This window comes from Spea bombifrons, chromosome 3 (assembly GCF_027358695.1).
Source record: "Spea bombifrons isolate aSpeBom1 chromosome 3, aSpeBom1.2.pri, whole genome shotgun sequence".
Taxonomy (NCBI): Eukaryota; Metazoa; Chordata; class Amphibia; order Anura; family Pelobatidae; genus Spea; species Spea bombifrons.
Genome location: NC_071089.1, coordinates 72,602,825 through 72,618,823, shown reverse-complemented (window position 1 = coordinate 72,618,823; position 15,999 = coordinate 72,602,825). Strand labels below are relative to the sequence as shown.

Genomic DNA, 15,999 nt, shown 5'->3' with positions numbered 1-15,999 from the left:
TTTCATAAAAGGTTGCTTTAAAACATAGAAATAAAAGTAATGGAACGCTTTTTATTTTAATGGCCTAAACATCATATTTTTTACCTTCAAGGATGAAAAAAATGATACAAATTGTAAAATGTTTTATATTAGTTATTTTAACCAGCGCAATTCATCTAGAGCTTTTCAACTGCAGTTTAGATGAGAGATGCTATTAAATGATTTGTAATAGATATATCTCTGGCATTTAAATCCAGCCCAATGTCACTGATTATACTTCCGTAATTCATGCTTCAATAAAAGAGCATTGAAGTGATTTTATGTAAGAATTTTATGCCAAAAAAGAATATTGCCTCTAGGGGTTTATTCACAAAAGCGGGAATAAGGAGGATAGATTGTAGGAGAGTTCTGTCTTGAACTCATCGACTTCACTGTACTGAGGAGCTAACCCACTGAGCTGCTACTCCAAGAAGACCTTGGTTGGCCCTGTATAATATAGAGTTAGGTGAGTTACCTTAAAGACTGGACTATGCATTATGCAGGGCCAACTCGTCCTTTCTTCAACAAGCAACTTTCCAGAAAACCGTCCACAAAGTACTTTTTGGGGGGGGAGCTTCTTGGTTCTACTGCCTTGTGGAATGTACAGTGATGGTGTTTCATAGGGCAATAAATAATAACAATGCATTTATGGGTACATTAAGAACCATTGATTATTATTGATATAGTACTAGTTTTGTAACGTTGCAGAATATTTTTAACTCAATGTTCTCATTTGAAACAATATTAAAAAAAAAAACTATGCTCGATTACTTTGACCCTTTTAGAAAGACCTTTAGAACATAAAAAGTTTTAGAGGTTAATGGTTGTTGGGTTGTTGCTTTTGATATAAGGACAACAGGTCCACAGCCTTGAAAGACTAATTCATATCACAAATTAAGCTGATGGACAAACAGGGTTTCTTGTATCTTTTTAGACCAACCTGTTACAAAATATTAGCAAATCTGACTCTTAAACACTATGTAATGTTCGGCAGCACCTGTGTGAAGAAACATCCGTAATATGAAGTATCTCTTGGATTGTAGTTTAAATTACACATGTCCAAGTTTCCAAGTTAACCCTTAAGCAACAAAATATAATTCTTGTCCTTTTTTCCTCAATTAGGTTCAGGTCTATACAGTTCTCCATCGGGCTTATACAACTTTAAAAGATCTCTCATTGCAAGGCAAACAATTAAGACTTTATTCCAGAGGTAGCGAGTGAAAGGTCAGTGACAAAGAAGCCAGGTGACGTCTACATTCTGTAGCTTCTCGCCTGCTTTTTTGTGTATGGAATAATCACACAGACTCACTTATCATTTGTCTTGCGTCCATTCATGAAAAAAGGTTTTGTTCTAGTAAAAACGACGCAGAAGCAAAAGAAGGAACTCAAAGTTTTACTAAAGGATGGTTTGACATTTATCTTATTTTACTAATTTAAATTCATCAAAACCGATAATATATTTGGTTCCAAGACACTAAAAAAATTAAGTTAAGCTATGATAGGATAAAATGAGAAAAATGGTACACACTTAAATGGTACACATTCTATAATCAGTATTTATGGAATAAAGGATTTGTTGCAGGCATAATGACCTAAAATTCTTCTTTCTTTGCATTATTCCATAACTATTTATGCGATGGATAACTCCCAATGCATTTGAATTTTGAAATTAAGAAATATTTTTTTTTTAATGAAACTATACAAATGTTTTAACTAGATTTAGTTAAAATGGTAATGAAATATAATTTATGTTCTTGCAGTGACAATGGTTTAACCTTCCATGGTAGAAGAAGATAATGAATATACAATAAAAATGATAAAGTAAGATGTAATTCCATCAAAATTCCAACAAGAGATCTCTAAGGGCAATAAAAAGGTATCACCTTAAGCTAAACATATAAACATGTTCAATGTAATAATTAATTCTCTCTGTCCTGATTTCATTAGTCAATGAATTGTGTTGCTTAGAATAATACATAGGTTATTTGTATACCAGAAAATAATTAGACTTGCCAATGAATCTAAATAAAACATAATACATTTACATGTATTAAAGGCACATACAAGCTTAAAGCTCCCTATAGCCACAATAACTCAATTGACTTTCTGCATGATAATGATTCTTCGTGATAGAAGTTTAATTAAACATTGCTACATCTTCCCAGATGTCGTAGGTGACCAAAAAAGTAACTGATTTGCAATACAAAGTGTCATCCGTCTGAGCATTAGTGTTAGTGTTTGATGTTATCGAGAGTTTTTGTGTCAGCGTATGGTGTTGGAGTGTCAACGGTTAGCGACGCCTAGGAGGGGAGAGAAGGCGCAGGAGAAAGTATGTGTGTGTGTATGCAAGAGTGGGTGTTAACGCAAGTTTTTTGTGTTAGAGGGGCCCTGAAGAAATACTGAACCCATGCACCACTAACCCTAGGCTTGTCCCTGTTCTTATAAGGTGTGCTTGATGTAAAGGCATCCCATAAGTAATGAGTGGAGCAATAGGCGGAAGAGTGGGATGGGCCCAGGCATTAAGCATGTACTGGGCACCAAGATTTCTGAGCAGCCTTGGCTGTTGTTAAAATATGGTCCTACACCAGGTCTGTGTTATATATACTCATATCCGCCCATATATTTTCTTAACTCTAATAGAATTGGCTATTGAAGAATCAGCATGAATAAGTTCAAACTGGACTGTCCTGAACAGCCAGTGCCATACAAGGAGTCTTGGAGATCACTGGAACTGAATCCAGCTAGAAATGCCATTGATTTTACAGCCCCTGAGTCAGTTAGCTGAGATCCGAGGGTCTCTCCAACCAAACCTCGATCTTCACTGCCCGCAGACGCAGAACAGTAGGGCAGCTACATGGGACAGCGAGCCAGTGCTCTAAAATCAGGACTGTCAGAGAGAACTTTTGCCTTGTGTGCCAGAGATATGTGCCTCTTCAAGGTAGTCACAATTGCCACAAACTGTAGACATTAACCATTATGCATCAAAATCTTTACATTGCAAATATCTTCAATTACATGTAGCCATATAAGACTGTGAGGGTCATAGTTTGCTTCCAAAAAAGTTAAGAAATTACTTTAAGGTCTTGAGTGTTGAGTGTTAAATGATTCTTCTGTTGTATAAAAGGAGACAGAGTATCAAAGTAGTATTTGGGCAGGGGTTGGAGGTGGAAGTTTTGCATTTTATTAGCACTGTTCAGCTGGAACCTCTAAGTATTAAGAAACTTGAAATACGGCTCCACATGGGTTAAAATAGGGTCAAAATGTCTGTCTGAAAAGGTCATCCAAAACAACTCAGACAACATGCTTATTTTGGATACTTGCCCAGTTCACAGTAAAAAGAATTAGCAGATTGGAGCATTGAGAAAAAAAAAAGTAGAAGCCATTATCACATCCTATGAAAACACCATTACGGCCAACAAACACAGTGCCACAAGGTAGTGACTGATAAGATATTTTCAGTACACTGAAAGTCAGGGCTGTAGGTAGACCCTTAAGTCTTCCATGGCATAATATCATTGTTTTGGCTCAAGGGTTACACTGCATTGCTATCTGTGGTTATTGACTTTTCCTATTAGCAAGAAAGAATAGCTCCAACCAATCACAAAATGCATATATTTTCTATTACACTACCAACTATAGCCATGCTGTATCTCTACAAACCTATCATCTAACAATACACTGAATGAAGTGGCCTGGTGTGCCCATACAATTTTAATGTGGAGTAGGTAATTGCTTCTACCCATTAAAATATAACTATTGCAGTTAATGTTTTATATAAGGTTTTCACGTACTAAATATTATTTTTCTCAGCATCATCCAAAATGTTAGACGCTCGTAATACAATGAATTAACCCCTCCTTAACCCCTTAAATCAGCTTTTTGTAGCCATGAGTTCTGGCTGCCCGAAGCATTGCACATCAATGTGCTGCTGATTTCGTAAACCTTCAGTCTTCTCATTAATCGTGAAGGTAATTGTTTTTTTTTTTTTGTAAAATCTGGATACTGGCTTGGGTTGGCTATAGGACACAGGGCAAATGATAAGTGAACCACTGAGCTGGCACCTGTTTCTCTAGAGCATGTAATCATTAGCTGGGGTACTTCAATTTTCATAGGATAATTTTAGTCTCCAGACTAGCCTTGGTATAACGGCACCCCACAAATACTTCAACAAACATAGCAGCCAGTGCGTATTGAAGAAAAGGATCAGATGTAAAGATATATGGCTTTGTCTTCTGCTTGAGGAGTCTCTCCAGAGTTTTACATTATAGCTGTAAAGTGTCATCCTGCTCAAGTAATGTTAAACTCTTATAACGTGTATCTATAGTTTGGTTCTTTCAGGGATGTGCCAGAAAGCCCCAAGACCGACGGATCAGTATAGCTCCTGAGCATATTACAAACTCCATGTCACAGATAAAATCAATACAAAAGAAAGAGAATGTCTTGCTAGAAAGCACATGAATTTTAGTGAATATGGATTGTATAAGTGGTGACAGTTTAGGGTGAATATACTCCTTATGCTTGCTATGGATTCAAGTTTCGCAAGTCCTATGGTTATTTTCCCGCTTATGAGGCATTGTCTACTATATGAAGAAGAAATGATTGGGGACATTTGTGCAATGTATTGCAGAAGTATTTTTAAAAAATTTAGATATGTCACCACTAGGTGGAGCCAGAAAGCAAAAATCTTAGTTTTGTACATGGATTTGTTATAAACTGTTCAAAATGTAGTCAGAAACTTAAAACCCCAAAAGAAAGTAAGAAACTAATGTTTTAAAATAGCACTTAAAAGAACAGGTGTGATATACCGCATACCTTTGTTATCTTTATGTGACTGGCAGCAGGTCATGCAGCAGATTTTGCAACATTAGTTCAAAGCAACACTTCAACGAAATACCCAAGATAAGAAGAGCCATAAATGGGGATTTTTTCACAGTGAAAGTGAGCTGGTAGATTTTTTATAGTTGTCTATATATTACAAAATATCTTCTCTAAACTTGTGTTTGGAGGGCTCAGCTGAAGACCCTGAGGTCGGTAATAACTTGGTGGTAGTGGTTAAATCTTAAATTATGTGAAATGTAAAAGTAAAATCTTCGGCGATCTTCTTGCCTGTAATATTAATATAGTGCCTGACCTAAGTAATCTATTAATAATAACAATTTAGAAGAGTCTCTTGAAAACAGATCTTAAATATCAGTTTGTGTGTCTCAATTTCCTTGGATTATTAGATAAGTAGCAAATAAACAGTTAATGACATATAAAACCCACATGCAAAGCTATTTTAAGAAGATTAAGCCACATCAGGTCAACCAAGGTTATTCTCTAACATTCCGAACACAAGCGACCCGACATTTTATTTCTGAGTTCTACTTTTCCTTTTCCTCTGTTTCAAGCAAAACCTTTGTTTTCTATATAGAAACATTTTTTGGATTTAAATTACAATTATAGTCTAAAAAATGTCCAAAAACGTATTTTGAAAATAACCTATAATTTGTTTATAGGGCAATTACTCTATTATCTTACTACATAACATAAGTGCAATTTAGGCTGGAGATTCTATTGTCTCTAGGAAAACATATATTCCCACTATTAAACTTTATCTGGCTTTTCATTGATACTTATGTGATCACATTTTAGACTGGCAAAATGGGATCTTGTAAATTACAAAGAAAAGGTTAAGAAATCAAACACATAAGACTCCCATCATCACTGTCTCAGGGGGTCACCTCAGTTGATGCTCTCTACAATTGGACCTTCAAACATAGGAGTTACACACCAGGCCTTGAGAGCCCTAGACCATGGCTTTGGTAATTCCTTGTTCTGAACAAGGTTTCCCAAAGATGTTATTTGACCAGCCTGACAGGTTGCTGGTCGGATACCCTCACAGACTCTATTGAGAGCTGTTTTTTTGCATGGAGTAGGCCTTTTTTTTTAACAGCTGCTTGAAGTCACTTTTAGTTTTTCAAGTTATTGAAGTAACTTGTGAGTTAAATCTGCATTTAACTCACAAGCAGGCAATGTTAAATAGATTGGTCTCCAATAACTCAATTAATCTCTAAGGTCAAGATAAGCCAATTCCCATCCCTACTTTCATTGAAGAAAAAGTCTAAAATTTGATGTTAAGCTTGAGTTTAGGATAAAAAAAATAAGATGTAATCAGCTTACTGCACCTGTAGCTCTCCTTCCATAACACTGAGTAACTTGATTAGATCATCTCTGGATGGTTCATGTGGTTTCTTGTTTTTTCTGTCAGAAATCCCCGGAGATTTTATGTGTCTCTTAACAGTTCCAGAAGCTGGCACATCCCCTTCCTTATTTCGATGAAGTTTATTCTTATTTTTGGCATCCGTGTTGATGTTTTGATCTTGTAACGTATTCATGTTGTCGCAGTTGGAAAGACGCCCAACAGTTGAGTTTTCTCCACCTTGGTTTCGCGATCTCATCCCTACCTACAGCAAAAGAGGGTAAAGCCAAGTTTAGAATGGTTTATAATTGAGAATTTATATAAAACAGATGTATCGTCAATACCCTATCTCAATGAAGATCCAATATGTATATAACTCTCTATAACAGAAATATTAATTGTATGTTTATATTTCTTAGATGACTCCATTGTTCCTAAGTACTTACTATTAAGGCTAAGTAATAAGAAAATAAATGTACTCCCTTGCTACTGCTGATAGGGCTGAAAATATCCTCAAATAAATATGTAAAGCAACAAAATATATATACATTTATATGTTATCACCACACTCAGAAGCCAAGAAAAACACTCTTTCCCCCAAGTCGTATAATGGAAACACAAACACAATTCCAAAATGTTTCCTGATGGGGAAGTAATTTTTTTTTGCTTAGTTACATTGTCAACAGGATTTCAGGGGTTGAAAACCAGTTGTTTCTTTTAGCTAAATGACAAGAAGAGAATGACCTACACACATTACATCATATCGTATTTCCATTTTAGGATCTGAGAGTTCACTTTGTTAAACAATAAGATTAGATCATTGTGCATCTCGCTTTTGATAATCCTTAGAGTTTGTATAAGAACACTGCACGGCTAATTGCATATTTATTTTTTTAATTTTTTTTTATTTTTTTTAGAATAACAAGAAAATAGAATAGAAGAGCACAGCCATAACCATGTTAATCGGTTTATCAGAACACCGCAAAAGAAGAGTTTGATTGTATAATTTGCATAAATGGTGGTAAGAAAACCTTGTATTAAGTAGTATGTAGTAAATTAAGTGGCATTTACTTCTTTTCTTTAAGGTTTCTTCCAAGATGTCAAAAACAAGTTAACATCAACCACAATTTTTATCACCCTGAAGGCCTGTCAGCTTATAACAAAATCCCTAAGGTTTACATGTCATCCATAACAATCCATATAATGCACTTGGAAATGTTAATTATTTACAGTTCTATTTATCCCTTTCAATAATCACTACTTTCTGTGAATAATATGCTAGAAATACTTGAATAAGACTTGCAGACAATGAATTACTGATGTCACCCACCACCAATGTCTTTCCCAATGGGATGTTGACTATGGGGGAAGTTAAAGTTTCCCAACTCAAACTTTCTGTACCGGTACAATTTGGATATAATGGAGCGGTAGTTATCAGCGAAGCGAGCACAGAGCAAATACACTAATCACTGAGCAAATCACAGCACTTTTGAATTGTGTACTCTTGCCCTTCAGCAGGGAGGCAACTATGGAGATGAATGCAAAGGGCACTCAGATCAACCAAATTAGTAGTAATTTTTCTTGGATTCAATTTGATTAAGCGGTTAAATGTAAGGAGTTAGGTAAAAGGGGATTACAGATAACGTAAAAAAAAACGCGGGGTTTTTAGCAATTGGATCATATTATTTATTAATAATAAGAACAACAGAATGTCATGGTAAAGCCATCTTTTTTTGTGCCACCGGTAAGATAGGAAACCTTATACAGCCCCTGACCTTGTTCTATGGTTGGATATCTTAATTCAGATCCTGTCCATGTTTGAATTCCTTGAATGTATTAGCATACCTGAGAATACTTCATGGCTAATTCCCCAGATCTCTCTTAGTCCTGGTATCTTTGGGCAGCAAAGGGACAGGGCCAGATGAGGAAAGCATGGTTAGCTGCATGTGTGGTTGGGCCAGAAGTCTTGGACTGACCAAGCGCAGTTACTTTCTTTTTAATGGCATGTGTAGAGGGAATAAAATTAGTGCTATCATTGTATAAACTAGTATATAAGCTCGTATCCCTATACAATTTGCAATATGGTTACTTCATATGGTATGTCCAGATTACTTTATATGACTACTGCAATAACATTTATGTTAAATCAACACATAGGCATAAACATCGGCATAGGTTTCTGAAATACACTATTTGCTGGCAGAAAAACTAGAATGAAGTAATTACTGGATTTTATACCTAACTACTCAGTTTGCTCCTAAAGGAATATTTGAAATGTTTGCAGTTTCACATGGAGGATATGCTTAGAATCCCAAATAGCCAAAAATATCTGTTTGTTTGGCAAGTTTTATTTCCTGTTGAGTCACTAGTAATGCTTCTGATTACATTTTGATGCTCTCAAAGAGAATTTATAGCCAGACAATAAGGTCTTTCTATTGTCTGTGATTACATTTTCTATTTACGGATACAAGTTAATCAAGTAGATTCTAAAACCCTGAAAGGTTGATGGGTCCTGAAGACAAAGACTGGATTCTGTAGTATTATTTTAATAAAATTACTTCCACAATAATACAGGAACGAACAATGCTATTTATAATTCATCATTTATAATGATGTTTCAAATAAATTGTATAAGCAAGTAAGTCTCATTTAAAACAATATTTGAAAGCATTCCCTTATTTTACTAAATGTAAAACTAGCTTCTATAAGAATATTTATAAAAGCAGCAGCTACCAGTCTAATTTTATTCATTTTACTAATACTTTATGGAGCTAGTACAGGAAGCACTTAGGGCTGCAACTAACGATTATTTTCATAATCGATTAGTTAGCCGATTATTTTTTCGATTAATCGGATAAAAATAATCAACATACTAATTTTTCGTTTATTTAAAATAAAAACTTATAATTCACATTAAGATGTGTCATAAACACTTATCTCTGTATCACAATGGCATTTCTCTATCCGCCTTCTTATTTTACTGACGTAATAATTAAATCTACATTTTAAAAAGGTACAAGAACCCAAAACACATTCTTTCTCAAACTAAGTTTTAATACCAAAAAAAGGTTTACTAGTAAATATTCATGTAAACTATTTTTTACATATGAAATAAAAACTATGAGAGAAATGACTCTTCAAGCATTACAGCCTCTGAGTGTTAAATAACTAGATCTGTTATGTAGCTAATAATATGTACCGACAGAAAATAAAATAAATAAAATAACAGCATGCAAAATATGATGAAGGAAAAAATATATAATTAGAAAAAAAAAGCATCACTATAGGAGTCACTGTGAATATGATGGGGTAATAAATAAATCTGTGTGACTACTACAGTAATTTAGTCACATAAAGCTTAGGTGCGTAGGAGTAGCTTTGTGTCTTGTTTTTCTCCTCCAGTCCATGTGTTGGCATTGAAGCGGTTTAATTGTCACTCACATAGTATGTTTTTTCTTCTGGAATTGTCAACCATTCTTAATACCAATTAAGGTTTTGACGGGGCATTAATAGGACTTATAGGAGTCATGCTCTTATTATTATAAGTCGTGTTTTATTATAACTATTCAGAATTGGGAAGGGTCATGGATAAGCTTATAACTCCTTAACATACTCTCCTGGAGGCAACATACTGTAATAAACTGTCTGCCACCAACTTGGATCCAGATGTTCTCACTAAGCTTTTCTAGTACAATGTAATACAATTAAGATGAAGTTCCCAGCAACACCGGCACTGGTCATCATTCCAATCAATACCTTTATTTTTATATATATATATATAATTGCATTAAAAGCTTATATTTAGTTTTTCTTTCACCAGAAACGCTTGTGCAAACAATAATTTAATAATATTTATGATAACCTTTCGCTTTCATAACCAATAAGACTATGCTGACACAGGGCATGATAACGTAACTTCTAGTAACACTGAAGCCCAGTCATTTTTGGCAGGGATTAGGTTTTCCTTCTTGTTTTGAAGCATCTGGTTTTTAAAAAATGCAATATTTCATCTGTTCTTAAAAATGTCTTTGGGGATCTGGCTCAATTTTAAATGAAATATCCAGGAAGCGGTCATACACCTTATTTTCCTATTACAAAGTGTTCTTTGTTTTGAAGCTGTAATGTTCTCGGTACGTGTAGTTGGACCACGCCTGTAGATTTATGATTGTTGGTTAGCCAACAGGGAGAAAATAATGCATATGATATGTCATTTTATTTCAGTGAAGAGATGATTGTAGCGAGGGAATAATAGTCAACGTAAAACAAATGGAAATCTCATCAGCATGCTGCGGCACATAATACTAATGTCAGTCACCTGATTGCCCTTTTAGCCATGAAAGAGAGTGAAAACCGAGACAGGGTTGGAGAACCCGGCACAAGCTGACTTCACATCCGCCTACGAAAGTAGATGGATCAGCCAGGACATGCCTTGAGGTGGCCTGTGGTAGCGGTGCGTCTCGCCCCACGGTTACAGTCCTGCTTTAGAATTATGGATAGCTGTTTGCTTAGTGGATTTAGGAAAAGAAGAATGTATTGTATTTATTTTAAATTTATAAACACATTCTGCCTTTGATATACAACTTGTCATTACATTGTGATTCCTTTACCCCCCACCAAGAAAAAAACAAAAATGAGAGACCTTAAGGAAAAGGACTGTCCCTCCTACTCGTCTCCTACACTTGAAAGTATATATTTTTTATATTGGTTCTACTTTATAAACCGCCCCAATCAAGACATTAGTGCAAGACAGAAACCTAGAATCTGACCGCAGATAAGAGCCATTCATTTCTTAAAAACATAACAATATTGGATAGTGGAGAAAAATAAAATTCTCTCCACATACTGCTTTTATTTGGAATGGTTTGCATGATATCACAAATGTTACATGCTGCTGACAAGAAAAAAATAATCTTTCCCTAGCGCATTGTGGATGACTTCATGAGCTATAATTGCTTACAGAGACACAATCCATTCTCAGATGGCTTTTTTCATCTAAAGTATAAAACTAAATAATTTATAGTATTTCTCTAAATCCCTTTGAAAAATAAGTTGAAGTTAGCAAAATAATGTTTTTACTTTTTTTTCCCCCATAATAACATAAATGCCTGTTACTTTATCTCAACATTTGACTTGTTCTGCATCCAAGTTGTTTGTGAACGCTCAATAATACAAGTTTATTATAACGTAGTTCCTGGTTTTCCTTGTTAAAGATATGAAGAGGTTAGAATAGGAGTTAGTGATGAATTGATTCCCAGGAGGTGCCATTTTTTTTGCATCTGTTCTAGGAATGTTCTGCAACAAATATTATCATTATTTAAACAGAGAGATCATTAATATTGTCCAGTTGCAATATATAAATCACAAACCCATCCATGTGCTCCTTTTTTATATTATTTTTCTTTACAGAATGGAACAAAAAAATAATTCGTAGTGGCATTGAAAATAACCAAAATTATGACCAGGTCCAAGGTAAGCCCAGGTTCCATGAGGCTATCCTGGCCATACTACCAGGTCCCACTGAAAGGAAATAAACTGGAAGAAAAAGCACAGCTTAGGAGCCGGATTGGTGATGACTAAATTGTCCTAGCACTTTAAGGCCAGTGGCCATCAAATGATGTATAAGCTGCCATACGTTTCTATAGCACGTGCATCCAGCTACAGAAAGACCCGATCTGCCAGTTGGGTGGCCATTCCAGGCCTGAAAGAGCTATTTCATTTTTCACCATACTTTTTTTTTTCAAATATGCACATACTTTGGCTTTCCAAATCTTCATATTGTACTATCATGCAAAAATATTTGAATATTTCACTCCTGGTCAACAACATTCAAAGCCAAGGCTGATACTGGGCATATACAGTAGACTGCTGTCTTATGGAATATCAGCAGGAACATTTTACCCCCAGTGAGCCCCTGTCATTATCGCAGACCACTTTGTAGATTACTTTATCTTGGGAACTCTCTCCCACTTAGTATCTGTCAAGTATGTTGTGTTGCTTCAGTTATCCAAAAAAGAAAGCTCACCTCCTTCAAGAAGCTTATCCCCAGATTGTCCATGCCTACACAAAGCTCAAACGCTGGTACTTGTTAATCTGCCAACATGCTACTGCTCCTACTGAGTTTTTGTATCGCCAATTATATGTCTGCAGTGTTAATCATGTTGCACACTGGATGACCGTTGTCCGATGACTGGATGACTGCAATGAATAAAATGCATGCTGTCATTTAGAAGGAGGACATATTAGCTATGGTGTATAAATATGATTCATGTAGAAAAATATTTTAGAGAACATATTTCTGACTTAGATATTAAGTAATACATTCCAGATAATACACGGCAGTGATTTGCATGGAGCCTTGGAGAACAGTCTTTTTTCACTTGTTTAAACTAGAAGTACAGTAAACACTTATTGTACCTGATTTCAGGACCTAGTATGTCATTAGGATCAATTATTAAAAAAAATGTATGGTGGCTTATTAATTAAAATACTAAGATCTTCCAAAAGGAAAGTTAGAAGATTCTAGTGCTAGGACTTCGTTGTGACCCTACGTTTTCATTACCACGATTAAATACACAGCCTAACTGCTTTCAGCACAAGCTAAATGTCCAATGACAATATACTGTTCAACAACCTAATTAGTTTTAATTCACAAAAACTAAACACAGCGTGTACATTACATTATTATATCAATATTAATGTAGAAAGACTATGTCAGGCATAATTTCATGGTAGTTTTGCAGTAACGGATGAGAAGGAGACCTCTAATTGAAGTAAGCAGCAAAAATAAATCTATCACTCTATACGAAGATAAGACATGCCTGATCAAAGATGATACATTCATGCATACTAGCCCGAAAGTTGAAAGGTTTTTTTGGCATGTGTACAGGAATTTTACACAATGTAGAAGAAGGCTGGGTCACACACACTCAAGTGTATGTTAAGTTGGGATGACATCTTGTGCTGGTGGTTGTAAAGATCTGCCCTCTGACGCCACTTATGCTGTTGTGACACGAGGAAATAGTTTGACATTTTTTGTACTTTCCTATACTTTCCTATAAAAAAAAAAAATATGGTGAAAAATTGAATTCTCACTTTTTTTCACTCATCTACAAAAGCTAACTAATCTGCTAAATAGATACTACTATTTGTCATGAGTTTAAAAATACTCAATCTTGTCATGTTTTTTGCATATTTTGCACATCTCCTGAGTACAAATGATACCACCCATGCATGGGTTTGTCAAGGTTGTTTGGGGGCTGAAAGGCCACATTTGGGAGGTGCGCTTTTTTTTCTTCTCATTTTGACATCTGGCCAGTCTGCCACTATGCCCTTTTTGGGACATTAAAAAAAAAAAAACACTCCTTATTTTTGGGAAGATGCAGCCCTGATTTTTATTTTATTTTTTATATGTTTGGACTTTTTTGCTTTAATTGGATGGTTCCCCTGATGGGGGCATCAGTGGGGGATTATTTTTACATGTTACCACATATTTATTTATTTTTTTACAATTTTTCTTTTCTTTTTTTGTATTTATTTTACTAATCACATTGTGATAAGCTGGGCTCCATTGATTGCATGGTTGAGACCCTGTTGAGAACTTTTTTAATGGGCACTGCCAACTAGTGAGAGGCAAAGTCTCTCTGTATGACGCTTGGACCACTATCAGGAGCAGTCACAGTGTGCCCTGGGGTGGGTTTTCGCTGTCAAAGAATGCCTTGATATCGATGCATTCCAGCAACCCACTTTTAGCTTATTATATAATTATTTTAGGGACTCTTGTTACAGCGCTACGGAATCTGCTGGCACTATATAAATAAATGTCATTTAATTGGGTATAACGACGTATGATGCCATTTAGAACATTTTAATACATATTTTAATACATAAATATGGAGTAGTGTTTTATGACTACAAGATGATGCAATGTAAAAAAGATCATGTTCTGTGTTGTAGACAAAACACGGCTACATGTGAGATTTGTGTGAATTTAGAGTGTATTAAACTCTTAGGCTAGGTTTCCACTTGGGTATTTTTCATGCGTTATTTTCTTGATGAAAAACGCCACTGCATTTTCTTGCGTTTTGGTGTTTTTGCCTTTCTGTGGAAATTGCTTTTTTGACCTTAGGCAGTTAGAATTTTCACCCATCTAAAAAGGATTAGGATAAATAGCAAGTATCTGCCCCCTCCTAGAGTTCTACTTAAACACGCCCCGGCGGACCCTTTTTACTCTTTTCTGTGGTTCGTAAGGCATGCTTTATTCCGAATGTCTGCTCCTCTAGGAAGATTGGCCCCAAATGATGGTGCAAATTGCAAGGGATACTCACTAGTTGAATAAGCTTGGACACATCAAAGACAATTCTGGGTGCCATGCTGCTAATAAATTACACAGAGACAGCACACAGTGTACAAGCAGATAAAAGTTTTACCACAGTACTGGGAAAATGGCAGCTCTTCCTCTTCCTGGGTCCTGCCCCTTTTTTGTAACTGTGGAAAAAAAACGCCATAAAAAAACGCCAAGGCAAAACCCACATGGCTTTTTCATGGCATTTTTTCTCTCCTATAGACTTCTATTGGAGAAAAACGCCAAGATTTCCTTGCAAAAAACGCCAGAGTGTCAACATGCTGCGATTTTGAAAAACTGCCACAGAGCCCAAAAAAGCAGAAAAACGCCAAAGAGGACTGAAAAAACGCCAAACAGAAAAACAGCAAGTGGATATGGCATTGTGCGATTTCCTATTGAAGAACAGCTAACATCTGGCTGCAGCGTTTTTTCACTAATAAAACGCTGTGTGGCTGAACTGGCGTTATTATGGGCGTTTTTGCAAAAAATACCCAAGTGGAAACCTAGCCTTAGGAAGATGCTTAAAACGCTTTTACAATGCTTAAGACATGAAACTGAAATATTTATCTGATAGTTTTATTAATATCCGCAGCAGTCTACATAGCTTAACATTGATTCCCCTTAGAATCATTTCTGTTAATCAAATACCATTTTGTTCATAGACATCAGCAAACTTTTTTTTTTGGATAAACAAAACTGGGTGATACAATTTAGTTCAGGCAAATTAAGCAAAATGTTGTCCTCTGAAACTCTAAGGGTTAAACTGAATTTTACAATTTACGCAAAGAGTATGGAATGAAAAAACAAAAATCCCCTTATTGGCCTTTGTCCAATCAAGTCTAGGTGCATTTAAGTATGTTTAAAACATATACGGTTTTCAATTGCCTTCCGGGCTACTTTGATACAAGTAAAAGGCTATACCAAGTGTTACTGGAGCCAGCAGACTTCATTGTTTGCAACACAATTTCTCCAGAATATTTGAATACGCTCCAATTTTCTGCAGATTTTTTTACAGTAATGTAAATAAATCTAGATGTAATCAGGCTTTTTACACGAGAAATGCTACACTACAAGCCATTTTCCTCCTTCAGGAAATACTTATTCATTTTAATTGCTGTGTCACAGAAAAATATACTGCGTACATAAAGCATGCAGATATCCTGTGTGCCAAAACAACAGTAAAAGAGTCATTTATGGGGTTAATAATTGCTGGTATTTCTGTCTGCTTACCTTTTTTCAGGTCTCTGTATACTTCCCTCCCTCTGACACCTTCACTGAACCTTACTGGTATGGTTTCTCTTTACATTCACTTTTGCCAAGAGCTTTTTAGACACTCCTACCCCTTTAAAGCCCTCCTAAAAATGTCCATTCTACTGCCGCTCTTGTCTTAGTAATATGGAGATTGATTGTTTCAATGAATGAAGTGAAGCAGTCAACCTCTTCATACCAGTAGAAATAA

At 35.6% G+C, this 15,999-nt stretch overlaps 1 protein-coding gene across 2 annotated transcripts in view; it reads right to left on the bottom strand.

Annotated features, from left to right (window-relative positions):
* Positions 1-15,999, bottom strand: part of FILIP1 (filamin A interacting protein 1) — a 74,036-nt gene that overhangs the window by 24,262 nt on the left and 33,775 nt on the right. For both annotated transcript variants that reach the window (XM_053458779.1, XM_053458778.1), the window contains exon 2: positions 6,186-6,464. In XM_053458779.1, the coding sequence (XP_053314754.1) occupies positions 6,186-6,464 (279 nt within the window). The remainder of the gene's footprint in view (positions 1-6,185; positions 6,465-15,999) is intronic.